The sequence below is a fragment of the Saccopteryx bilineata genome, chromosome 8 (genome assembly GCF_036850765.1).
Source record: "Saccopteryx bilineata isolate mSacBil1 chromosome 8, mSacBil1_pri_phased_curated, whole genome shotgun sequence".
Taxonomy (NCBI): Eukaryota; Metazoa; Chordata; class Mammalia; order Chiroptera; family Emballonuridae; genus Saccopteryx; species Saccopteryx bilineata.
Window position 1 is genome coordinate 98,750,139 of NC_089497.1, and position 20,581 is coordinate 98,770,719.

The 20,581-nt window shown below is 41.8% G+C and overlaps 1 protein-coding gene across 1 annotated transcript; it reads right to left on the reverse strand.

The window, feature by feature from the left end:
• Positions 1-9,547: 9,547 nt before the first annotated feature.
• C8H3orf80 (chromosome 8 C3orf80 homolog) lies at positions 9,548-12,124 on the reverse strand. The gene is made up of 2 exons (XM_066241188.1): positions 11,093-12,124; positions 9,548-10,844 (listed from the first exon to the last, which is right to left on the reverse strand). The coding sequence occupies exon 1, from the start codon at positions 11,997-11,999 to the stop codon at positions 11,271-11,273; it is 729 nt and encodes a 242-aa protein (XP_066097285.1). The 5' UTR covers positions 12,000-12,124; the 3' UTR covers positions 9,548-10,844; positions 11,093-11,270.
• Positions 12,125-20,581: the final 8,457 nt, after the last annotated feature.

Here is a 20,581-nt window from a genome sequence, read left to right on the forward strand (position 1 = left end):
AAAAGGTAAAGAAAATTGATGAACCTTTAACAAGACTCATCAGAAAAAGAGAGAACTCAAATAAATGAAGTTAGAAATGAAAGTAGAGAAGTAACAACTGACACTGCGGAAATAAAAAAGACTGTAAGAAAATACTATCAAGCCTGGTGGTACAGTGGATAGTGTTGGAATAGAACATGGAGGTATGCCGAGGTTGCCGGTTCAGCACAGGCTCATCTGGCTGTGAGCATGGGTTCATAGACATGAACCCATGGTTGCTGGCTTGAAGTCCAAGGTCGCTGGCTTGAGCCCAAGGTCACTGGCTTGAGTAAGGGGTCACTTGCTCTGCTGTAGCTCCCCACCCTCAGTCAAGGCACATTTGAGAAAGCAATCAATGAACAACCAAGGAAACTAAGCTACATGAAGAAATGATGCTTCTCATCCTCTTCCATCTTGTCTGCCTGTCCCTATTTCTGCCTCTCTCTGTCTCTCTCTCTGTTTCTGTCACAAAAAAAAGAAAAAAGAAAATACTATCAAGATCTATATGCCATAAAATTGTACAACCTTGAGGAAATGGATAAATTCCTAGAAACATAAAATCTTCCAAAACTCAATTTGGAAGAATCAGAAAACCTAAAGAGACCGAATACAATAAATGAAATAAAAACAGTTATCAAAAAAACTCCCAGCAAACAAAAGTCCTGGACTGGATGGCTTCACAGGTGAATTTTACCACTCAAAGAAAACTAACACCTATTTTTTTCAAGCTGTTTCAAAAAATTCAAGAGGAGAAATGACTTCCAAACTTCTTTTATGAGGCAAGCATTATTCTCATACCAAAACCAGGTAAAGACACTCAAAGAAAACTATGGACCAGTATCACTGATGAACATCGATGCTAAAATTCTCAACAAAATATTAGCAAAAACTGAGTCAGCAACACATTAAAAAAAATCATACATCATGATCAAGTGGGATTCATTCTGGGGAAGTAAGGCTTGTACAACATTCCCAAATAAATAAATGTGCTTTATCACATAAACAAAAGGGAGGATAAAAATCACATTATTATAGCAATAGATGCAGAAAAAGCACTTGATAAAGTACAGTGCCCATTTACGATCAAAACTCTCAGCAAAATAATAATACAGAGAACATACCTCAACATAATAAAACCCATCTATGACAAACCCACAGCCAACATCATACTCAATGGGCAAAAATTAAGAGCAATCGCCTTAAGATCAGGAACAAGGCAAGAGTGCCCCCTTTCACCCCTCTTATTCAACATAGTTCTGGAAGTCCTAGCCACAGCAATCAGACAAGAAGAAATAAAAGGCATCGAAATTGGAAAAGAAGTAAAACTATCTTTATTTGCCGATGATATGATACTGTACATAGAAAGTCCTAAAGTCTCAGTTAAAAAACTACTAGACCTGATAAATGAATTCAGCAAAGTGGCAGGATATAAAATTAATATTTGGAAATCAGTAGCATTATTATACATCAAGAATAAACTGTCTGAAAGAGAAATTAAGGAAACAATCCCTTCACTATTGAACTAACAATAAAAAGTATCTAGGAGTAAATTTAACCAAGGAGATAAAATACTTATATTCAGAAAATTATAAAACATTGATAAAAGAAATCAAGGAGCATACAAACAAGTGGAAGCATATATGGTGTTCATGGATAGGAAAAATAAACCATTAAAATGTCTATATTACCCAAAGCAATCTATAAATTCATGCAATTTCTATCAAAATACCAATGGCATACTTCAAAGGTATAGAACAAATATTTCAAAAACTTATATGCAACCAAAAAAAAAAACACGAATAGCCTCAGCAATCTTGAAAATGAAGAATAAAGTAGGAGGTATCACACTTCGTGATATCAAGTTATATTACAAAGCCATTATAATCAAAATAGCTTGTTACTGGCATACAGATCAATGGAACAGAGAACTCAGAAATAAACCTATGCCTTTATGGTTAATTGATATTTGACAAAGGAAGTAAGAGCATACAATGGAGTAAAGACAGTTTCTTTAATAAATAGTGTTGGGAAAATTGGACAGGTACATGCAAAACAATGAAACTAGACCACCATTCTTACATCATTCACAAAAAGAAGCTCAATGTGGGTAAAAAGCTTAAATATAAGTTGTGAAACCATAAACATTTTGGAAGAAAAGACAGTAAACTCCCTGATATCTCTCATAGCAATATTTTTGAAGATTTATCTCCACAGGCAAGTGAAATAAAGGACAGGATGAACAAATGGAGCTATATCAAACTAAAAAGCTTTTTTTCTTCTTTGACAGAGACAGAAAGTCACAGAGAGGGAGAGACAGGAAGGAAGAGAGATGAGAAGCATCAATTCTTTGTTGCAGCATCTTAGTTGTTTGTTGATTTCTTGTTCATTGATTGCTTCCTCATATGTGCCTTGACTGGGGGGTTACAGCAGAGCAAGTGACCCCCTCCTCAAGCCAGCGACCACAGTCTCGAGCCAGAGACCTTGGCTCTCAATTCAGCCACCTTTGGGCTCAAGCCAGCGACCATGGGGTCATGTCCATGATTTCATGCTCAAGCCAGCGACCTTGCACTCAAGCTGGTGAGCCCACACTCACGCCAGATGAGCCAGCACTCAAGCTGGTGACCTAGGGGTTTTGAACGTGAGTCCTCTGTGTCCCAGTCTGACACTCTATCCACTGTGCCACTGCATTGACAGGCCTAAAAAACTTTTTCACAGCAAAGGACACCATTAACAAAAATAAAAAGACAACTTACACAATAGGAAAAGATATTTGTCAATACATCTGATAAGGGGTTAATAACCAAAATTTATAAAAAAAACTTCTAAAACAACACCAGGAAGGTAAAAAGTCCAATTAAGAAATAGGTAAAAGAACTGAATAGACACTTCTCCAAAGAGGACATACAGGTGGCCAATATTAAAGTATGTTCAATGTCACTAATCATCAGAGAAATGCAAATTAAAACCGCAATGAGATACCACTTCAGACCTGTCAGAATGGCACTCATTAATAAAACAACACATAAGTGCTGCCGAGGATGTGGAGAAAAGGGAACCCTCCTGCACTGCTGGTGGGAATGCAGACTGGTGCAGCCACTGTGGAAAACAGTATGGAGATTCCTCAAAAAATTAAAAATGGAACTGCCTTTTGACCCAGCTATCCCACATTTAAGAATATATCCTAAAAATACCAAAACACTGATTCAAAAGAAGATATGTATTCCCATGTTTACGGCAGCATTGTTTACAATAGCCAAGATCTGGAAACAGCCCAAGTGTCCATCAGTGGACGAGTAGATTAAAAAGCTGTGGTACATATACACAATGGAATACTATGCGGCTGTGAAAAGAAGGAAATCCTACCTTATGCGATGCCATGGATAACCCTGGAGATTATCATGCTAAGTAAAATAAGCCAGGCAGAGAAAGAAAAATATCTTATGATCTTACTTGTATGTGGAATCTAATGAACAAAGTGAACTGAGGAATGGAATAGAGGCTGAGACGAGTCACAGGGAGCAGAGGGACAGCTGTCAGACAGAAGGGTGATGAGGAGATGGGATCAGAGACGGTGAAGGGATTAGTGAAGTTATATATATATACACACACATACATACACATAACACAGAGATACAGATAACAAGACAGCAAATCCCAGAGGGAATTGGGGAGGGAGTTAGGTGAAGGGGGCAAAGGGGATGTCATGGGGGACATAGGGGTGGGGTTGAAGATGTTACATTAAGTGGAACACTTGAATCTGTTAACACAATAAATTAAAATCAATAAAAATTAAAAACAAAAGAAATTAGCTTAAAGAAATGGAAATAAAATACAATATCCGAGTTGTTTCTGTTAACCATTTCAGGGTTTATCCTTGAAACATTTCTACATTCTCACATATAATTTTTTGAATTATTAAAGATTCCTGGCCTAAATTGTATAGTATTTTTAATAATATTTCCTTAAACAGCAAACAACAAATAATAGTGACTTTATTTCACCTGTGAAAAACTAGAAAGTGATGTTAATGTGATGCTATGTAGCTCCAGCAACGCCCTAATGATAAGATATTGTGCATGGTGAATTTGCATATTGAGAAGTTTAGTGGTTAAAAGTTCCAGCTTGGGAGTCAGATAGGCTAGATTGCCTGCTGGGCCTCCCACTTATTGGCCGTGTAACTTTGGGCACACTACTCAATCTCTCGACTTTTCTCATCTGCATATTGGGATTAACAGTCCCTAGCTCCTCCTGTTGTGAATTTTAAATGAGATAATATATATAAAATGCCTAACCCATGTATGTAAGCATTCAATGAAGCATAGATACTATTATAATTATCACAATAGGTAACAAATGAAAGTGTCACTTCCATAGCAACTATCAAAAATGCATCTAAAGTTACGCACATACTTATATGTTTTTCTTTGGAAGAAAAGCAAAAATGTACATTGCTATCCAATTTAAAATAGAGCATGCTCGAAATAATGAAATAATAGTGAATTGCCAGAACTCAAACAGTATTATACATTTCAGGAATTAACTTATGACACTGTTAATAAAAAAATTGATTTCAGATGTTTATTAAAATAAAATCAGGTGTCCACAAAGCTTAGGAGCAGCCCAAAATGGGAGCTCCGTGACTGCTCAGGAGACAGGAGTTGGCTGCAGCCCCACAGAGCCTGCAGAAGACCTGGCTAGCATCGGAGACTCCCCACAGATTCCCAAAGAAGCAGGATAAAGTAAAGGGTTGTAATTTCCCCAGAAAGCTTAGAAGCATGCAAACCATAAACCAGAGTGACAAAAATTCTTAAGAATCTGCACAGGAGTGCTGAGGACACCTTAAAACATCAGAGGCCATGGAAGTCCTGGCACCATCAGAGAACACCTATAAACATGGAAAGTACCAGAGGAACAAACAAATGATGAGCATGTGCACGGAAAGCCTGGGGACCCTTGAAAGCAGAATCCAGAACCAGCAGAAAATCTAAGAATACTTAGGAAGGGACTGCTAGGGATAAGTGAGAAAAATGCAGCCTCTGTGGAAAGATCCAACAGGCAACAAAGAGATGATAAAACTGCCAAAGCGAGCAGTACAACTGGAGAGCAAGAGCAACCGGAAGCCTTCTCGCCCAAGTGGAAGTGTAGAAAAGATGGAAACCTTACAGGTATTAAGAGGTTGTTTAGGGCCTGAGCTGTGGTGGCACAGTGGATAAATTGTCCACCTGGAACACTGAGGTCACCTGTTCAAAAACCTGGGCTTGCCTGGTCAGTCAAGGCACATATGGGAGATGCTGCTTCCTGCTCCCCCCCTTCTCTTTCTCTCTTTCCGTTCTCTAAAATGAATAAATAAAATCTATATATATAAAAAAGTTGTTTAGGACACAAGGAAAAGGAAAAGGCAGAACCAGGGTAAGATCCAACAGCAAATTGTGGACCCAGAAAATAAGACAATCAACAAGAAACTTAGGACAGCCTGCAGGGTGAACTATGAATCAGCTAAACTGACAGTTCATGACAATACTTCAGAGAACTCAGTCAGTGTAAAAGACTGACACTATAGTGGGCCTGACAGGCACCAACAGACAAAACACCTAAAGAAAAGGGAAATCAGCCCTACCTGTGGTGGCACAGTGGATAGAGCATTGACCTGGAATGCTGAGGTCACTGGGCTTGCCTGGTCAAGGCACATATGAAAAGCAAGCAATGAACAACTTAAGTGAAGCAACTGTGAGTTGATACTACTTGTTCCTGCCATTTCCTTTCTTCTCTCTGTAAAATCAATGAAATAAAATCTAAAAAAAACAAAATGTGAAAATACTATTTAAGAAAACAAAGTAGAACACAGAGTGTCTACATTTTTCAATCAAAATATGTAGAAGGCTGTAGAAACCTTTTAAAACACCAAAAGAAAACCTGAAGCCAACAGTTATCAATACTTATTGAAACCATCAAGAAAAAAGAAAAACGCAATCAAAGATTTCTTGAAACTCAAACACTCATGGCAGAATGCAAACAAAAGACATGATGTTGGAAAGTTGACTGTAGTGGATGTGAAAAAATGTTTGATACAATGAACAAAATAAGGATGGACCAGGAGATCTCAGTCAAGAAAACTCCCATGTAATCCTTGTGAATATAAATCCAAAACAAATGCCTCTGGAACTGAAGACATGTAGCCAAAGAACATGCAAGATACAGTTAGTCAAAAAAACAAGTAATACTGTAAAAAAAAAAAAAAATCAAGAATCTAAAGATTTGCCAAGTCAAAGAGATAACATTGCATATAGAAATGAATATAAAGAAATTTGAGCTTAATTTTCACAAAAAGCTGAGTCAGGGAACATCCCTACATGCAAAACACAGATACTGAACTGATAAAGAACTAGAGTCCCGCTTGTGTACATCAACAGAAAAGATTCATATAAAGAAAGATAAAAGGAATACTGTGAAGAGCTTCCAAGAAAAAAATTCTTGAAAGCTAGAGTTGCGAAACAAAAGACAGAAACTGTTACATCACAGGTAGAAGAAGTAAAACTAGTATAAATCTATAGGAATCTGACCGCTTGACTGGTTCAACAGAGGCCATGCACATGAAGAATGGTGACAAACCAATGAAGTATTTGTAAGGAAAAAGTTAAATCTATAACTGAAGAAAAGGTACTTTTTTTTTTTTTTTTAGATTTTATATATTCATTTTAGAGAGGAGAGAGAGAAAAAGAGAGAAAAGGGGAGGAGGAGCAGAAAGCATCAACTCCCATATGTGCCTTGAACTGGCAAACCCAGGGTTTTGAACCCAAGACCTCAGGGTTCCAGGTTGATGCTTTTATCCCTGGGCCACCACAGGTCAGGCAAGAGAAGATACTTTTAAGACCCAGGAAAATAATCAAAATTAATTTTGATCTGGTAAAATCATTGGTCAATAGAAAAGAGGAAATTCATATAAACAATATAAAACAGGGGTAAACCCAGAACTTTCTAATTCTTTGTCTGGTAAAACAAATATAGCCAACAAAGAAGCAGAAGATAAAACTGTTGACAGTTCCTCACATAGAATCTCAAACAACACAGTGGGGATTCTTCCAGATCACCTAGAAGCAGGAATGAAAGAATTGTAAAGTTAGAGGAATCTTCCAGTCTACCCAGTTAAACAGATACCGCATATTGAGGGAGCTGAAGAGGAATGCAAGGAAACACCTTGGAACATTTGTTTTATCAAAAGAAGAAACTTTGTGCAAAAGGTCAAGCCAAAATCAGAGTGATATTAAATCACAGCAAAGAGTAACTTGGAGTTCTAAGAGATATGTTTTGGAAGAGCTGAAGAGGAAAAAAAAGAAGTTGAAGAGGAAAAAGTGATAATCTTTAGTTTGATGGCAAGCATACTCTAAGTTACCATAAAATTAAATGTGAATTTATAAGTAAAAGGAAATAAGTTAAAATTATATTCTATAGCTACTGAAAGTATAAAGTGTTTTTTAATTTGACATTTGATTATTTTAAAGGCAAAATAAAAAATAAGAATTAAAACATTTTTTTCCAGCACTATGGAAAAAGGGTATCTCATTTTTATTATTTTTTTTCAATTATGTTTGCTGATTCATTCTTTGATTGATATAATACCTTCCCTTAACCTACCAGTTATTAGCCTTTCTTGCCAATGGATGAAAGAATAAAAAAGTAAGTTTTAAATCAGTAAGGTCAGATATAAACTTTCCAAATGTTCTATTACTGATTGGTTGTCTGCAACTTACACTGAGATGGTTAGTGCTGGGTTGTCAAAATAAAACAATTCATCACTACTCTCAATCTGGAAATCCAAATTAATTATGATTCAGGAGATTTTTACAAAGTCAGTGCAAAATACTGTAGAAATCTGAACAACACACTCATGTTTATAACATCAGTTTCAGCTCTGAATTTTGTTCACTTTATTAATTCCACTTGAGAGAAACTGTATAGGAATTAAGGTACTTAGCATATTGCTTTTTAAACTGTTGGGCCATTTCCTTAACATTCCCTTTGGCCTTTAAAATTGAATCTTGTTTTCCTTATACAGTACACGTTATACCCTTTGGCATAATTGCCAATGAATGCCATTTTCCATGTTTGAACCACACTTACGGTACATTTGCAGAATGTGGCAATTAATGGCTTCTTAAAACTGTCATTCTATCTCAAGAAGACATTTTCCCCTTGGTTGATATTGAATGTCAATAACAAATTGCTTTTAAGCAACTGGTGAATATATGTATATATATTTAAATATATATTTAAATATATATTTAATATATATATTAAAATTGATACATATGTAAAATCAATCATGTTTCTCACATTCCAGATGGATTCTTACCATATCCAGGACCATTATTTCCCTTCCCATGAGAAGTCTTACCATATCCAGGACCATTATTTCCCTTCCCAAAATAAAATATGCTTGAAATGTTTTCGTCCATGAATTACTTTGGTTATTGAAAACCAGGAACAAAGGCTTAGTTAGTACTGGACAACCTGGCACTCAGGTGGGTATGGTTAAGATGTGTACATATGTAGCAACCTTGCAAAAATTATTAGTCACACACTATCTATCCTCTACTGTGTACACATGCACACACACACATGAAAAAATAACTATTTCCTACATTAATAACTATTTTCTGCATTTCTACTTTCTACTAGTTCTGTGTAATAACTTCCAGGTGAAATCTGTAAAACTGAACACCCAGGTACTGGCCTTAGGGCTTTAAAATGTTTTTACCCAGGTGTTCTAGCACTGTGAACACACACATTCTGTGTGTTTTAACATGGCATGTTGTAAATGTGTGTATTACCTTGAGACGTATTGGTAATACACTAATAAATAGTTCCTGAGATTTTTTTCCTACAACATTATGCCTGAACAAATGGTGTCTGGTAAATCACTAAACTGCAAGACAAAAAACCAAAGTGGAGTCAAACTCATTTTTATTGAACTCAGGGATGTGAATAAAAGCTTGTGTGATATATAGAGGGAAATATAAGTAAAATGTGTTGGAATTTTAAAAGTCAAGAGAACCTCATTTTGTCATTGCTATCACATTATAGAAATTCCAAATTTTTTAGGGAAAGAAATATTCCATAGTTCATACAGGGAAACATACTTGATCCATATTATAAGTGTATATTTACAAGGTTTTGTTGTAAAGTTCAAGCTGCTAGTAGCAATATATAGGTATATATAGATATATTTTTATATACTGGTACTAGGATATTTATGTTAACATTTCAGATATGGGTGAATTTTAAGAAATGTTTAAAACAGGGTATGCTCAAAAGATAAATCATTTAAAAGAATATGGCAACTTTCCAGTTGGAAAAGTGGATAATATGATAGCCATATGTAACTAAAATTCAGTGTGTGAGAAACAAATATATGCAATTATTCAATACATGATTTCATAAAATCATATACCATTCTCAACTGATATCTCAACTCCTGATGCTTTTGCCAATTTACAGTTCAAAACTGCTTTAAAAATGACAAAGATATACATTTCAAATTTTAATACAGTACCATATTGTCACACATCTGATACAATTTGCACAGAGAAAGATTTTAATGTTTTTTTCTTTTAATACACATCAAATGATATTAAGGACAGGGTCATTAGCTAGAGCGAACCATCCTCTCTGTTACAATTGAGGCATTTTAAGATTTCTCAGGATTGTCAGACTTTTCAACTCTAAGAACATTCATTTCTGGATACACATGTGAGGTCCATGTATGTAATCTTTCTTAATGCTAATTCTCATCCTTCCTCAAGCAGAGAAACCTCTGTTTTCCTTCTTTGACTTTCATGATAATCCTAAACTGTAATAATTTTATCGTATACCAGGCATATATTGTACACAGATAATATGCATATGTACATTAACATAATGCCCTTTAATATTATATATTACCATTTGTTCAAAGAACATTTCATAGAATGGTAGAACTGACAGAATGACACTTTTTTTTTTCTTAAGACAGACTGAAACCTTCTATAGTGCACTCCTGCACAATTATGGCTTTAAACAAAAGTTACAAGTCACAAGTTCTTATATGTTGTATCATGTAGTAGAATGTATTCCAAATGAAAAATGGAAGGGAAAGTGTCTAGCATCATGCTTTATGGTATGGCATACATGTACTGATCATTTTTACATATAACTACGTGGTAAACAATACAATTAAGACAGACCACATAATATATAGTTATAAAAAAGTTATAGATTATGCCACAGTACTAAAAATAAAATTTATTCTTCTCAAATAGTGAAAATAAGATATCCTTCATGTTTTTGTCACGTTTTCTTGTTCTGTCATGTCTATTTTTTCTCCATTGTAAATGAAATAATGTTCAACATTTTATGAAACAATAATTACAGTGTGGTCAATTTCTGGGCCATTAAGGCCTAAAGAGGGTAATAAAGACAATTATCTTGTCAGGCAGAAATACCCTCCTGATACGTTCAACACATGGTCAAAATACAAAAGTAAAAGACAAATATAGGTATCTTCTCAGTTACTAAAAAATCAAAGTGCAACTCTACCTTATCACGAATATGGTATTGAATATACGTGATTCCTGTATCTTGAATAGGTACAGCAACTAACGGGCTATCACGGGTATCCCTATCAAATTGTGAGCCATAAGCTGTGAATGTCCAGAAAGACACGGAAGGGTTGGGGGGTTCTCCAGGGAGGCATTCGTTCGTACCTACGTGCAGACCTCAACGCAGCAGTCTACGGTCGCCGCTCGCCCCCTGGGGCTTTTTGCCCTCCACCCATTCTGGAAGACCACGACCTGTCCCGGAGAGAAAGAAGGGAGTGGGACTGCATCTCTTCCCCTCATCCCTAATGCATACTGCCCTTCTCCCGTCGCACTAAAGGGCTCACGTGTTCTTTTTGATTCCGTAAATAGGCACTTACAAGTGAACACAATCTGAGGCCAGAACCATCCTTTGAAGTAGCGCCCTAGGCTGGTCTGCTGCTGTCGACCCGCCGCGCGTGCCTAACATTTCCTTGAACTGAATGAAACATAGGAAAACTTACGATCTTGGGGCAGAGCTTGACCCCAACCTAGCCACCGCGTGATTGACTGGGCGATGAGGTAGGGGTGGCAGGCGAGGTGTGAGGCGGTTGTTGACGGCCACGGCCATCTCAGTCCTTGCATCTCACCCGCAGTCCCCAGACCAATTCTGTCGGCCTGGTCTTCCAGTGGTCCGCGCGCTCAGATGAGCGGGAAGCGGCCCTGGCCGCCGTCTGGCTCCCCGGCGCCGCCGCCTCGAGGGCGGCCGAGCAGCGACACCGGCAGCACGACCTCCCCTGGGCTAAGCTGCTGCAGCCGCATGGACTCCTCGTAGGTTGGCAGGTACTTGACCTCCTCGTAGCTGGGCAGCTGCAGGAAGGTCGGTGAGACTACCCGCAGCTCGTGTGCGGAGGCGCAGGAAGGGACCGAGAACCCGCCGCCTCCCTGCCCCCAACCACCGCTGCCACTGTCCAGTAGAGAGTCCAGAGAGCCAGCAGCTGCCTCGTCCCGCAGCAGCGAGGGCGAGTCGTAGTCGTCGGGCGGCCCTGCGGCTCCCGGAGGGCCCGTGCCATCAGGCGGCCCTGGCCGCGCTTGCCCGCGCGGGTATCTGCGGGGACTGGGGCAGATAATTCGCTGCAGGAAGTAGCCGATGGCGAAGAGCACTAGCAGGATGAGCAGACCCGAGAGCTTGCGCACGAACCAGCCCACGTTGTCGAGAAAGGCATGCAGCGGCAGCTTGCAGCAGCGCACCGCGGTGGAGTTGGCCGCGTTGCAGCAGCGCTCCCGCTCGCCACACGCCAGCTCGGCGCAGCCCCCACCACCCCGCGAGGGCGCCACCAGCGCCAGCGCCAGCATCATTAACAGTGGCAGCAGTGGCGGCGGCGGCGGCGCCACCGACAGGCCTACAGCCGTGACCCCAGTTCCCCACATGACCGGCGCGGGCCGTCGCTAATGTCCCGGGCGGGGGTTTGGGGGATCCGTCTGTCTGCGTATCTGTCGGCTCCTCCTCTGGCGCTCCGCTCGGGTCCTGCGCGCAGCTTTCTGCGCCACCGCTACCTGAGGCCCGGAGCAGTCCTCACTTGGCCACGCTTGGGCGGAAGGAGGAGCCAGAGTCGCGCGGAGGCTGCGGGAGGCGGCCGCTCCTAGCAGCTGGAGCCGCTGCCCGAGCTTCTGACCTTAACCCCGCGCGCCTAGCGGCCGGGGCCGGACATAGGGCGTCCGGAGCCGCCCAAGATAGCAGAGGCATCCTGCGTGGGGCTGCCGCGGGCATCTTGGCCCCAGCCTGCTGAGCTCTTCCAAGCCCCGTTGTCACTCTCCGGGGCTGTAAAGGTTAATGCTGCGCGGTGAGCCTAGGGGCACCCTGATCTTGATTAATTCAGCCGGCACTCTCTCCCCCTTCAGATAGGCGGGGGCCCTTGCTTGCATGGCTGTCTCAGTTTTAAGTGATTGGATTTCCCCGGGAATGTTATTTAAATTGACTCGCGACTGGGATTCGCTTACCCATCCTTTTTGTGATCTTTCTGATTAAAAATGGAGGATGGCCACTAATGACTAGCGCAGCCCTTCAGCCATCTAGAATTTGGGACTGGGGGAAGGGGAGACCTCTGGGTGGTTTTGCTTTCAGGCAGATCCCAGGGGCAGGGAAGTCGGCTCCACAGAAGTATCCCCAGAGGCGCAGGGGAGCCCTCTGCCAAAGTGACCCTAGTTGACCAAAGAGAGGAGAGAGGGCGCATATTTCCCTAGCCACCCCGACCCCACCCCCACCCCTCACTGTGCCCAAGGCACACAGCAGAGACTTGGGTTGGGGGTAGAAGGAGGCCTCTCTGTCCATGTAAATAATACGTCTGGAAAGTGTCAAAGGGGAGTTGCAAGTGGTTGGCAACATTCTTGAGCATTGATTTACATCTAAAGGGTCTTTTTCAAGGTTATTCTTATTTCCAGTTTGCCTTTAAAGCAGCGGTTCTCAATCTGTGGGTCGCGACCCCGGTGGGGGTCGAACGACCAAAACACAGGGGTCACCTAAAGCCATCGGAAAATACCGCTGCTTTAAAGGGAGTCTGCTCCCACTGAGCACGCAGGGCAGAGTACCCTTCAAGTCTCCACTCCCCGGGGAAGCTTCTTAATGCGGAAGGGAAGGATGACAGTTACCTGTGGGTCCATGACCCACAAGCACATCTACTGGGTGGTGGCTTTAAGCAGCTCCTTAGGGACAAACCATGGAGAAGCCAGGAGCTTGCACTGTCATTAAGGTCGACAAACAGCCAATCGTCTTTTTAGAACTAGAATTTATTCATTCCCTTATTCCCCTTAAATACTAGGACCCCTATAGAGAAACCACAGTCACTGAGAGGAAAAAAGTTTAAAAAGCAAAGGAAAAATATAGACACAAGATTCAATTGTAGATCAGATAAAAGCAAAGATTTCTCTTAGAGTAAGTCACACTGTATCACTCTAATACTGAACAAGATTAGGGGTGGTGGTTTGATTTAGACAGATCATTGCCTCGCCTAAATGAAAACATTTAAAATATTTCTGCTGCTGGGAACCTTACTTTTCCTCACACTCCAAAACAATCTGTCCCCCTCGTGGAGAGGTTATTAAGTGTCTCAGACAAGTTCCTTCCTGTGCAGCTCAGCCAATGAGCACAGGTCCTTCTTTCTGAGCTCCCCAAAGCCACAGCTATCACCGTGCCATCATCTGTTTCACTGTAGGGAGGTTTTAAAGTTACTGTGTAAAGCCTGGTTAATAATGGGTTTCAAGGCCCTGGCCAGTTGGCTCAGCGGTAGAGCATCAGCCTGGCGTGCGGGGGACCCGGTTCGATTCCCCGCCAGGGCACATAGGAGAAGCGCCCATTTGCTTCTCCACCCCCCCTCCTTCCTCTCAGTCTCTCTCTTTCCCTCCCGCAGCCAAGGCTCCATTGGAGCAAAGATGGCCCGGGCGCTGGGGATGGCTCCTTGGCCTCTGCCCCAGGCGCTAGTGTGGCTCTGGTCGCAACAGAGCGACGCCCCGGATGGGCAGAGCATCGCCCCCTGGTGGGCAGAGCATCGCCCCTGGTGGGCGTGCCGGGTGGATCCCGGTTGGGCGCATGCGGGAGTCTGTCTGACTGTCTCTCCCCGTTTCCAGCTTCAGAAAAATACAAAAAAAATAAATAAATAAAATAATGGGTTTCAAATTGTAGTAAGATAACAGGCTGAAACGATTTTTTTAGAAAACAATAAAAATTGTGTTATTCTTTCATTCACCCATTCTTTTGCCAAATTCACACCAAACATTTTCCACTTAAGGAACTCGGCTAGGTGCTCACCATTCTAGAGAAAAATGACTTTTCTCTCCCCAACATGGAGTGTGCCCAGGTTGGCACTCAACAGCTGCTACTAAATTGAGTCAAGAAGAGATTACACAGAGGGAAACAAATGGCACTTTCTTCTTGGATCTTAACTTGTTCTTACTTTCCCAAAAGAAAAATAAAATTAATGAGTTTCAAACAATCTCAAGGGTGAAGGCAGTTCATAGCCAGAGATGGGCTTTACATATAAAGTTGAAAATACATGAAGACTTCTTTGGGTTTTTTTTATCTGAGCCATTAGGATTTCTGCTACTAGTAGTAGGAACAAGGGCAAAGTAAAGGGAAAGTTGTATGTATGCTTGATGATATAAGAGAAAGTGCCCCACTTATTGTTATTTTGAAATTATTGAACAGCATTTAAACTGTTTAATTTCTGTCTGCTTGTAAGGATTAGAATTTGTTTGTAGACTATTAGGATACAGAACACTGTAGATATTATATAAAATAAAATGTTGATGAATTATATGAAAACAGAGAAAAAGATGAGATCTTGAAAACAAGTGTGAAATAGATTTTTATTGGATTTTTTTTCTTTCCAAATTGATAGCCCCAAAATACATCCATTAAAGACCTACTGCAGAAACTGGCACCTCTTTTGTTCTTCTCTGTTCTCTCAGTCTCAATTCATTTTTATTTGCGATATAATTTATTGTGTACAATCTTTTGAAGGGGGGAAAAAATTATAGCTCTAAAAACTCCAGAAAAGACATGACCTTCATTTCTTAGCATTCTTATTCTTCATGTTTGTTTAAAACACAAATGGGGTACATTTAGCTCCCAGAAATTCATACAGTCAGAGTTCTTAGTGAGGAAGGTGGAATTTAATTATATGTTCCATGGAATAATTGAAAAATTAGAAAGATCACAATGTAAAAGTAATAAAGAAACCTTATATATGTATTTTAAATTGGCACCAAATAGTGCTTAAATATGTGTGTGCAAGAGAAAAAAAACGGAAGGAAGATGAGGACTGACTTTGTTATAAAGTACTGCACCCCAGATTCTGAAAGGCACTGTACCTCATTTCATCGAGTTCACGTAGAGATACCCAGTCCAGATGAATTTGGAAAAGTTTTATTGAAGGAGGAAATTTATTAAATATGCCAGCCGCATATATCTTACATGGGGCAGCAGTCCCAAATCGTGCCTCTGATTAATATTCTAGAGGCTGGTTATATACCCTTAATTATACACAGGCGGGGAAAAAGCCTGACATCACAGCATAAGCTTATAACCTTTTGTTGGGCAGATAAAATATATTATGCTCACTTTGTTAAAGATGGCGCTGCCCACATGGAAGCCCGTTGCCCAGGTGATGATATTTGTTTATTTGTTGCCCTTCTTGCTTGGGATGGGCGTGATTATATTAATGTGTGTTGGGGGCAGGCTGTGGGCAGGCAAAATCCTTGTAGCCTGGGGCTTGGTTTTGGGACTAAGCCTTTCCCACCCTTTTTTTTTTTTTTTTTTTTTTTTTTTTGCACTTTTCTGAAGCCGGAAACAGGGAGAGACAGTCAGACAGACTCCCACATGCGCCCAACCGGGATCCACCTGGCACGCCCACCAGGGGTGATGCTCTGCCCACCAGGGGGCGATGCTCTGCCCCTCCGGGGCTCTCGCTCTGTTGTGACCAGAGCCACTCTAGCGCCTGGGGCAGAGGCCAAGGAGCCATCCCCAGCGCCCGGGCCATCTTTGCTCCAATGGAGCCTTGGCTGCGGGAGGGGAAGAGAGAGACAGAGAGGAAGGAGAGGGGGAGGGGTGGAGAAGCAGATGGACACTTCTCCTGTGTGCCCTGGCCAGGAATCAAACCTGGGACTTCTGCACGCCAGGCCGACGCTCTACCACTGAGCCAACCGGCCAGGGCTCCCACCCTTTTTGATGCGGGGTGGTGCACTCTCATGAGGAATCCTATTATGCCTCAGATAAGTGACTTTGTATCAGAGACTTTCTTGTTTGTATATTGGATTAAAGGTTTTGGTTTCTACACTATAAACTGGGGCAGACCGGGAGCTTGCTCTCTTTCAATTCCTGAGATTAGAATTAGAGGAGAGAGCAGAGAAAGGCCACGTGGAGGAGAGAAGAGGCAGCCAAGAAGGCAGAGTGCTGAAGGAGAAGCCTGTTTGTGCAGAATTTGTGTAGAGAGAAGGAGATGGGGAACAGAGGTGACTAGGACTGGTGAGGTAGACACCTTTGACTCTAGGAAACTTGGATAAATCAGTGCTTTGTGAGCACTGAATGAGTGGGTTTTGGAGCCCAGTGTGTGTTTTACTTGCCCTCCAGGTGCAAGCTAGGATTAAAGCTAATGGCCCACCAGTTCTTGTTCACCTCTGTTCCCATCTCCTTCTCTCTACACAAACTCTGCACAAACTGGCTTCTCCTTCAGCACTCCACCTTCTTAGCTGCCTCTTCTCTCCTCCATGTGGCCTTTCTCTGCTCTCTCCTCTAATTCTAATCTCGGGAACTGAGAGAGAGAGCAAGCTCCCGGTCTGCCCTACTTTATAGTGTAGAAACCAAAACCTTTAATCCAATATACAAACAAGAAAGTCTCTGATACAATGTCACTTATCTGAGGTGTAATAGGATTCCTCATGAGAGTGCACCACTCCGCATCAAAAAGAGTGGGAAAGGCTTAGTCCCAAAACCAAGCCCCAGGCTACAAGGATTTGCCTGCCCACAGCCTGCCCCCAACACACATTAATATAATCACGCCCATCCCAAGCAAGAAGGGCAACCAATATCATCACCTGGGCAACGGGCTTCCATGTGGGCAGTGCCATCTTTAACAAAGTGAGCATAATATATTTTATCTGCCCAATAATCCACCCCTATGCTCACTTTACTACCCACAATCTACACCACTGGCATCCCTGTGCAAGGAAATTAGGCACATTACACAAATTACAACAACATAACAAATTATACAATTTCAACAATTACAAAGGTACATTTCACCAGTCTTTGAGCACTTTGCCAAAAGTGCAAAATGTCCTCGAACTTCTTTCTAGCCATGGGAAAAGCTTCGCAAGCCAGGGGAGTGCTTCCAGCAAAGCCTCCCCTCACCCCTATCAGGGTATTTCACATTGTCCAAAATCCATTAAGTCCATCCACAAAGGAGCCAGTGCTCACTTCAGTTGTAGTCCAGGAATTAGTCCAAGCACATGGGGCCTCAGCCACCCCCCTCATCCCTGCCATCCTGGCAGATCTCACACTGTCCCAAAGAGGAGCATGTGGCAATGGCAGTCAGCATTTCCATCTCTGCTCTGGAGAACATGATGGCACCCACCCCAATGTCCCCAAATTGCAGACCTACCAGGGGCATAGTAAGAACTCCTTGCTGCTGGGCTCTCACCTTCTGGAGACTGCGGATCACAACTCCAGACCCATTCTCCTCATACTCCAAAGAGGAACTGAAAACACCAGCTCCCGCTGCCGGGCTCGAGCCCCAGAATAGCCGCCTTCTGCTCCACAGACCTTGCAGCTCCGGACCTGGCCTCAGCCTCAGCCCCGGCCTCCTGCTGCTGCTGGCTCTCCACAACGTTCAGGGCAAGCTGCAACTCACGAACCTGTGATTCCTTCTCCAGTGTCTGCTCCATTTCCAAATGAATCTCGTGAACCTGGTTGGCCTCCTCCTCCAGTGCTTCCTCCAGCTCCAAGGTCAGCGTCTCTTCCACATTTGCTCCTGCTCTTTCCACTGCTCGGTTTGCAGGTCCCAGGAAGCCTCTTCCACAGAGCTCTCGGTTTCCTCATGCAAGCCTCTAACTGTCAGCCAGCCTATGGTCCCCCAAAGGACAGCCATGGGGAACGATAAAAGCAGCCAGTCCTGTAATTCACAGCTCAAAGGTGGTGGTGGCTTCATACCAAATTCTGAATCCTACCTTTGTTTTTACCTGTACAGGTTTGGGAAAAGGATGAAGGTTGGGATGGGACACAATTCATTAGCAAGTTCATAACATTTGTCTATAGGATTCATAAGAAACGTTTCTACACATTAAAACTTACAAGGTAACACAATAGTAAAAATGTCACTCTACATATTAAAAGATATTCCTATATTTTCTAGTGTTTACCTGCCATTCCTTTGTTCAGAGATATATACATTAACTACACACTTTCAGGAGGGGAGGGGTAGTTTCCATGGAGACAAATGCCTTTAAATGGCCCATCAATATAAGAAAAGGTTTAATTTAATCTTTTCTCTTCCTGCACCTGGCTAGCTATTCACTCACTTCCTCACAGGTGTGGGGGGAGGTCAGAGAATCCAACTCTCCTTCCCCTCTGCATTTACAACACAATGCTATCGGCCATCCTGGTTTTGATTCTAATCACACAAGTACAAAGATCATTTTCAAAATCTCTCTGCGCCTAGCACAAATTAATAAAATGTTCTTTAAGCTTCCTAAAATGTTAATATTAATTCTGTAGCTTTTTGGTACCTTACAACAACTTTTATCCAGAAAGCTTGGTGTCTTGGAGGAGAACTCGATAAAAATTAGGAACACTCACTGCTTTAGCTTGCTGAGTTATTATTATTACTATTATTTTTTACAGAGACAGAAAGAGAGAGAGAGGGATGGGTAGGTAGGGACAGACAGAAATTGAGACAGATGAGAAGCATCAATCATCAGTTTTTTGTTGTGGCACCTTAGTTGTTCATTGATTGCTTTCTCATATGTGCCTTGACCGTGGGCTACAGCAGAGTGAGTAACCCCTTGCTCAAGCCAGCTACCTTGGGTCCAAGCTGGTGAGCTTTTTGCTCAAACTAGAGGAGTCCATGCTCAAGCTGGTGACCTCAGGGTCTCAAACCTGGGTTCTCCGCATCCAGTCCGACGCTCTATCCACTGTGCCACAGCCTGGTCAGGCTATCTTGCTGAGTTCTTGAGTAATATTTTTTGAAAAATTTATCTTTCTCACTTATTTACATGCATGTGAATAAATGCCCAATTAGCCATACTTTTCAACTTTTTTAGAACAAAAGAAAATAAACAAAATGTAACAAAACTGGCTGCTATTTGACCTGTGCTTCTAGGAGCTGTCTGATAGCTTGGAAAAGACTGGGTGACCCCATCATGCAACTTCTGTACTGTCACATGATACGGTCCAGACAAAATTTCTCTCTGAAGTCCCTAACAGTGAGCTTGTGCCTTCAAGCCTGGGAAGCCATAGCTTTGCACCTTTCATGTTCTTTTTTTCCAAATGTCTAAACACGGACAGTTGGGACCTTGCAAACAAACCATCTAGTCCATAAGAACCCCATATTTGGGGTGTGCAGCATATTCTCTTACAACTAATTTTGTGTTAAAATTGATTTATTAACCTCATTTTATGGTTTTCTTTCCTTTGCAATATGTTATGGTAAATAGCATATATTTGCATAAATATGCTTACCTAGAAATTATTTGTGATCTGAAGTCACCTGTTTTAAAGTTCTTCTTAGATCATATTTCTTTCTTCATTAATAAATATTTAACGAGCACTCATTCTGAGCATTCTGTTATCTTCTGGGGATGCTATGAAATTAAAGTATCCCCAGACCTCAAGGGGCTCATTGGAGGAGGAAAAAGGGAACAACAGACAGTAATCAGTCATATTAATGAATCACTAATTCCAAACAATGATCAATAATTAGGGAGACAAGTCCCTGAGGTGGGAAGGCCCTTCTCATGTTATTTCTCATGTCTGAGGCAAAACCTGTGCAATTTCTATTGCCACAGTTGAGACTCTTTCCTTGGTTTAGCTTTAGGTAGAGTCAAGCCACCCCCACTATTGCTCAGTTTTAAAGCAAACCCATATGGTTCTCTGCATGGGTCTGTCACAGAATGTATATTAGAGTTACCCCAGAGGTCTGGCCCAATTTCCCGTTGGAGACTGTTAGATTCGGGGAGGCATGCTGTGGCTGCCAGAGTGTAACATTTTGGAGCAGGAACAGGGAGGTGCTGATAGGGCCCTGCTGTGGCTGCCAGAGTGTAACTATTGAAGGAGCAGGAACAGGGAGTTCTGATAGGGCCCCTGTGAGGCTGAGAACAAAGAAGTTTATGTTTGAAATTTGCCACTAAGCTAAACCCGGCCCCTGTTGCTATGCTGGCCCCTGTTGCTATGCTACGTGCGACCTCCCTAGCGAATAGCTAATTGCCACATCTGCTTCTGTATAATGCTTGCTCACTTAGGATAT